Here is a 6,904-nt window from a genome sequence, read left to right on the forward strand (position 1 = left end):
GTGTTTTTCTTGAATGAGATGAAAAAAAAAGGTGGTTTTAAACATAATTACTTCTGTTATCCCTAAACGACGGTATATTTTTTGGACCTTGATTCGCTCAAGTTTTCCCTATGATTACGAGTATCTGTGAGATTCCTAAGTTTTACTCTTTATTAAATTGACAGACAGCTGAAAGTGTACGTTAGGGTATTTATGTTAATAATATTCAGCTTATAAAGAGTTCAGAATGGAACGAGACAGTCGTTAGTGTTATCATATAAATATATGAAGTATGTACGTATTTTGAGTAGGGCTATATTATGTTCTTCTTATAATGTTTAAGGTAAAGATAAAACGTGTAAACTTGTCTTTTCAACCAGGTCTGCCCTCTTATGAAGCTCTTCTGGGCGACGTAGCAGAAATTCCTTGTAATTTCACTATACTCTCTGATGACGGAATAGCACTGGTTTTGTGGTATCGGGGTAATTCTTCAACACCCATTTATACACTTGATGCCAGGAATGGACTCAACAATCACCCAAAGCATTTCCCAAGTGACATTCTTGGTGATAGGGCCTACTTTGATGTTGATGAAATTCCTTCCGTCCTTCGAATTCAAGACATCAGACAGGAAGACAGTGGACAGTATAGATGTCGTGTAGATTATAAACACGATCGTACAGAAAATATCTGCTTCTGGTTGGACGTAATTGGTGAGTAGTCGTTTATATGATATTTTCATAAATACTTTTCCTATACAACAATTTTCTTTTTTTTAAATAGCATTTGGAAATGAAGGGGATTAATATGAATGGTAATACGTGTATTACATGATTATTCAAATGTATTAACATTCAAATTAAAGCATTTGTTAGTGGGTTGTTTGATTTTATAGCAGAAAGCTTATGGGAAAAAAAAGACCAATCACTCAGTTGTCTTATACACTAGGTTGCTTTGTATTTTGATGTATATAAGCAAACGAATTAAATCTCCGTAATATTATTGCTTCCTTCTTAACAAAAGTTTACAGTATTATTTTTTAAGGTGTGCAACATGCTGTAAAATGTTTATATGAATCTAGATACTAGCTTGGGAAGTGCATGTAATAAGGATGAGCAGCACGTGCAGAGAAAGATGTGTTCTTAACATGCTGGTTTAATTCCTGGTTAATTCAAAAGTTATATAAAGAAAATAAGTACTAATAAGTTCGACTAAAAAGGGAAATAGGAACATAATAATAAATTGACTGTCATTAACTGGTCACCATTTATGTTATATAAGATATTTATATCCCTTTCATCAAGCATATATATGACTTCTCTTACCTAAATTCTATACAACATTAACTGGTCATCATTTACGTTATATAAGATATTTGTATCCTTTTTATCAAGCATATATATGACTTATCTTATATAATTTCCTATTTAAATGTCAGTTAGGAAAAAAAGCTCGTTTAGAAGCTTTTTGTTCAAAGACTTCCATATAGAAAAACAGCCAACCACGAATTTGTATAACGCGCTATTTATATTAATCGATAATACTACAGATGTATTAGTTTATGTAAAGCAGATGTATTACCTACAAAATAAAACTGTCATTTTCACAACGCTAACTTTCAGTGTTCTTATTCGGAACATAATAGAATGAGATTTAACCATGTACGCAGATGAAAAAGGTGTCAATAATCCTTTACTAAGAAACTCTCGGTAACACAGCGTTCTGAAGAGCTTTCTCTTTTTGCTTCATTTCCTTCGATGTTGCAAAATTATATATATTTATAACCTTCGTGTGCAGATTCGTTTCTAAAGATTTTAAAGGAATATACATATTGATAATGATTTTTACAATGTATCGATAGAACGCTTACAAAGTTTAGAGAATAGGTTTTAAAATGGAGATAGTTTTGTGGATATGCTAGTAATATACCGTTTCGTTAAAGAGCCAAGAGTAACAAAAATCAGAATCTGTTTAACTTTTTTATAATAGCATTCATGCTACTCATGCGGGAATGATTTTCTTCATAAAGTTGCTATGGATTTTCGATAGTGTAAAACAGTGTACATATAATTCTTTTTCAAAGTTATAATGTCTTTATCTACTATGTTATGTTCTAGTAGTTAATGTTATTCCAATAAAGCAAACGTTTATTGCACCCTCTAACTTGGACAGTTTATAGTTATAGTAACAGAGCTAATACAGCATTCATTAAATTGAGTGAGACATTTACGAAGATTAATTTTTTGTGTGAGGAATGTAAGAGTTTTTTTTTTTTACAATTACGACGTTTGCACTGAATAAGAGCTTTCATAAGACTTCCTTCCAACATACACGAGCCGAACGTGGCCTAGTTGTTGTCTTGCCTAAATAGTAAATCCAAGGGTTTATGGTTCATATCTTGTTTCCAGAAAAAAATGCGCTCATGAATTTGAAACCGTCTTTGCGCTTTATTAGTGAAGATCGAATATCATTATTCAGTCGGACAAGAATAACCCAAGTTTTGTGCGAACATTTTAAAGATCAACACACAAGCGCATACATTTGTGCAACACTCTATTGATCTGCACACAAAAAAAATAGACTCATCGTTTCATAAGTCAGGTGGTTGCTTGAGCTTAAAACATTCATAAATGTATCGATATCATGGTTAATCTACGAGAAATTTTGGAAGAACAAGGATCTTTTGGAATTTCAAAGGTTCATGGTATTGGGTGTCCATCTAGAAGAAACATATTTCCTTCAGCCCGTTCACTTGGTTGTGTACAATTTTCAATTTTTTACGCAGTATGGAAGCGATACATTATACGACATATGTTTTATTTCTGTATAACATGTTTAATCTCATTTTAAAAAATATAATATATCATATTTTAATTAGATTTAAAGATCCAAGGTCAATATACACTAGCATTCAAAGAAAGGAAATTGAAATTTTCCACATCAAATTCCGATAATATAGTACGTTATTTCTCTTACGTTTCATTACACTGTTCACACGGGCACTTTACTATTGTGGGTTATATGATTGCCAACTTCAGGAAGTAATGTTCATTTACCATCTTCAATGGTCTATTTATTTAATTGCTTCTGTCGATAGAGTTTCTTATTTTTAATTGTTTAATAAATTTTTGATTAGTTAATGTTTCATTCCACTATATTTTGATGAATCGAAACGTTATCTAATCACCAGGAGGGTTGAACATTTCAATAACAATTTTGAATTAATATCACTACGACTATATGCACTATATACCATTTAAAAACAAAAAAAAATATATAATTTACACTCCCAATACTGACAATGTAGACCAATACACAACTTTCTTCCGGATCAGCATATTGTACAAATAGATGCTCAGTTGTATAACAAAATTATGACAAATGTATATACGCTTGTTTTTGAAGCATAACAAGTAGTAGAATTGAAATAACCTATAATACGACGCGAATTTACCGTAAGATGTATATAGTATTGTGTAAAGTTTTACTTATGTTATTGTTCTTGAACTTAACAATACTTAATATAAAACACTTAGAAAATAATTTCCAATTTAATAATCAAAAGTTTTGTATTAATATATATATATTCTACTTTGTTGAAAATTCTACCACATCCAAGTATATCAAAGGATATAACCAGCAGCTGAAGCATTCATCAATTTGAAAAGAAAATTCTCGACTTTTACGAAAAATATCAACACGGCCATTTTTTTGTAAAGTTTATTCTTAAATCTAAGTAATTATTTGAGTATTAGGTATTGTAAAATCTTCTACTTCAGCAGAATACATGTATTAGTAATGTAGTTCTTAATATTCCGATTATTCAAATCAAGTAAAACATACTAAAACGGAAATATAAATAACGTTAGTATTAGTCGAACGCTTGTTTCTTGTTCAGCGATTGATAATGTTCGCAGTAGTTGTTGTTTACTAAATGTAAAGACCCGGCATGGCTAGGTGGTTAGAATGATTTCAAAAGTAGCAATATACGGTGGGCCGGCATGGCTAGGTGGTTTGGATGATTTCAAAAGTAGCAATATACGGTGGGCCGGCATGGCTAAATGGTTCGGGTGGTTTCAAAAGTAGCAATATACGGTGGGCCGGCATGGCTAGGTGGTTAGGATGATTTCAAAAGTAGCAATATACGGTGGGCCGGCAGGGCTAAATGGTTTCAGAAGAAACAAACTAGTGGCACTATATGGTGGCCGGCATGGCCAGGTGGTTAGGGTGGTTTCAGAAGAAACAAACTAGTGGCACTATATGGTGGCCGGCATGGCCAGGTGGTTAGGGTGATTTCAGAAGAAACAAACTAGTGGCACTATATGGTGGCCGGCATGGCCAGGTGGTTAGGGTTGGTTTCAGAAGAAACAAACTAGTGGCACTATATAGTGGGCCGGAATGACCTGGTGGTTAGGGCGCTTGACTCGCGGATTTGAATCCCCATCCCACCAAACATGCTCACCTTTACAGCCGTGGGGGCGTTATAATGTGAAGGTCAATCCCACTATTCGTTGGTAAAAGAGTAGCCCAAGAGTTGGCGGTGGGTGGTGATGACTAACTGCCTTCCCTCTAGTCTTACAATGCTAAATTAGGGACGGCTAGCGCAGATAGCCCTCGTGTAGCTTTGCGCGAAATCCATAATAAACAAACTAAATGTAACGAAATTTGTATTGATATAATTTTATTCGTGGGTGGGGGGTATTTATTATGCGTAAATAGAAACTAGCGTAGCACCATGTATTTAACATAGTGGAAGCAGTCTGTTAAATTTACAGTGCTTAAATAAATCTATGTGTATATACTACAATATCATAACTGTTCTGAATAATCAATTTTGGGTACGTAAAGTTCTCACTCAAGATTAGCGTTTGCAATTTGCAAAGGAGGTTAAAATAACAGTAAATACTTCACGGGTTTAATTTTAGTTTATCAAATATCGAACTGATTTATCCCTACATTTATTATGCTTTAACCCAAACGCTAGTGTTCCCTTCATTAAGAAATTAAATAAGAATCTGTCAGTTACAAACGTGCAATCTGTTAATGTTGGCAACAGCGTTTCAACTAATAATGAATTATAACAAATTAACAACTGTGATATACAACATGTTGTGTCACATTAGGTTATATAAGTTAATAGCATGATTAACAAGTAATTATAGTTGAGATACGTCAGCTCTCATTAATCTACCCAGGTGTGGAAAAAAACACACTCACACAATAATAAACAAAAGGGAACCCTCAATAGCCACGGCTGCAATTAGATCTCAAATCGGTCAAGAGAGGAAACTATGAGCTCAAAGTCTGTATTAAGAAAAAAACTCAGAGCAATTCTATGAGCCACTATGCTTTGGCTAATAAGGTTGGTACTTCTAAATTAAACCTTTTAGTTAACGCCGTTTCGAGTAGGCACCATTCTCAGCAACGTCAGGCTAATAAACAAATGTTAAATAGAAATAATTCTTACTGTAGTCGTGCAGTGAGAAGCACGTTCAAAAGATGACACTGAATTCAGTCTTTGGCCTCATAAGATCGATTCATTAACTCCGGTTTATTCTGACACTAAAACTTTAAATTGAACTTTCTTGATTCATGTAAGATGATGATTTTATTGTAGAAAGTTTGTTTTAAAATGAATATTGATCTAAAAGCATTCTATCTTAGCTCTCCAGATTATGTATAATTTAGCCCATTTTGATTAATTTGTATTTTGCAAATTAGACGTCCTTGAACAGATTGTGCGTCCTCGCCACTGCCTATTTCTGCAGAGTTCATGTGCTCATTTGCACCTAAACTTTCTAATTGTATGTGTAATCTAGTTTATAATCTCAAGCCAAAATGGCTGAAGTCATGAAAACTCTTCTGTGATAACTTATAGTGTGTAAATATCATCACTGAAACTATAATAACGTATATGTTCTCGCACCGAGGGTTTCGAAAATCAACTGAATGCTTTGTGATTGCAAGTTCAAATAGAACTCTAATTAAAACACTCCTATGATGTGAAATAAATCGTATTGATATATAACTTACACGAGTGAAATAAATTAATTTATGAAAATAGAACGGAAATATACCAAGTGTTTTAAAATAAAACTAGACTAATACTTTGCAAAATACAGAACATCAAATATTATTCAGTAATTTTTCAAGAATGAATATGAGACACGTATATTATATAATGTTAATATAAAAAATAAGTCTCTCCAGATGCGTAACTATAGCTTTAAACTTTTATAAAATTTTATATTCCAGGACATCAAATATTATTCAGTAATTTTTCAAGAATGAATATGAGTCACGTATGTTATATAATGTTAATATAAAAAATAAGTCTCTCCAGATGTGTTACTTTAGCTTTAAACTTTTATAAAATTTTGTATTCCAGGACATCAAATATTATTCAGTAATGTTTCAAGAATGAATATGAGACACATATGTTATATAATTTTATTAAAAAAATAAGTCTCTCCAGATGTGTAACTATAGCTTTAAACTTTTATATTCCACTAGGAAGTAGCTAAAAAATGTGTTTAATTTCGTACTTTAATTTCGTGAATGTTGCTGTTTTTGTACCTTACGTTGCTATTTTAGCGAAACGTTATACCAGAGCTATCTTCACTCTATCCAAAGCAGTAAGTCTAACCGTGAATTTTAGCACTGTGGGTCTGTAAACTTATCGCTGATCCACCTTGTAACTTGTACGTTATCACAACAACTAAGCTTCTAAGGTTTCTTTAAACAGTCAGCAAGTAGTGCGATAAGATGATAGCCTCTTCGTGTGTAATAAGTGGCACAGCGGTACGTCTGCGGACTTACAACGCTAAAAACCGGGTTTCGATACTCGTGGCGGGCAGAGCACAGATAGACCATTGTGAGGCTTTGTGCGTAACTTCAAACAAACAAACAGTGATGGAAATATGTG

The 6,904-nt window shown here is 33.1% G+C and overlaps 1 protein-coding gene across 1 annotated transcript in view; it reads left to right on the plus strand.

Moving 5' to 3' along the window:
• Positions 1-6,904, plus strand: part of LOC106456910 (hemicentin-2-like) — a 165,148-nt gene that overhangs the window by 62,261 nt on the left and 95,983 nt on the right. Inside the window, exon 2 of the mRNA XM_022382691.1 lies at positions 360-692. Within this exon, the coding sequence (XP_022238399.1) occupies positions 360-692 (333 nt within the window). The remainder of the gene's footprint in view (positions 1-359; positions 693-6,904) is intronic.

This window comes from Limulus polyphemus, unplaced genomic scaffold (genome assembly GCF_000517525.1).
Source record: "Limulus polyphemus unplaced genomic scaffold, Limulus_polyphemus-2.1.2 Scaffold271, whole genome shotgun sequence".
Lineage (NCBI taxonomy): Eukaryota > Metazoa > Arthropoda > Merostomata > Xiphosura > Limulidae > Limulus > Limulus polyphemus.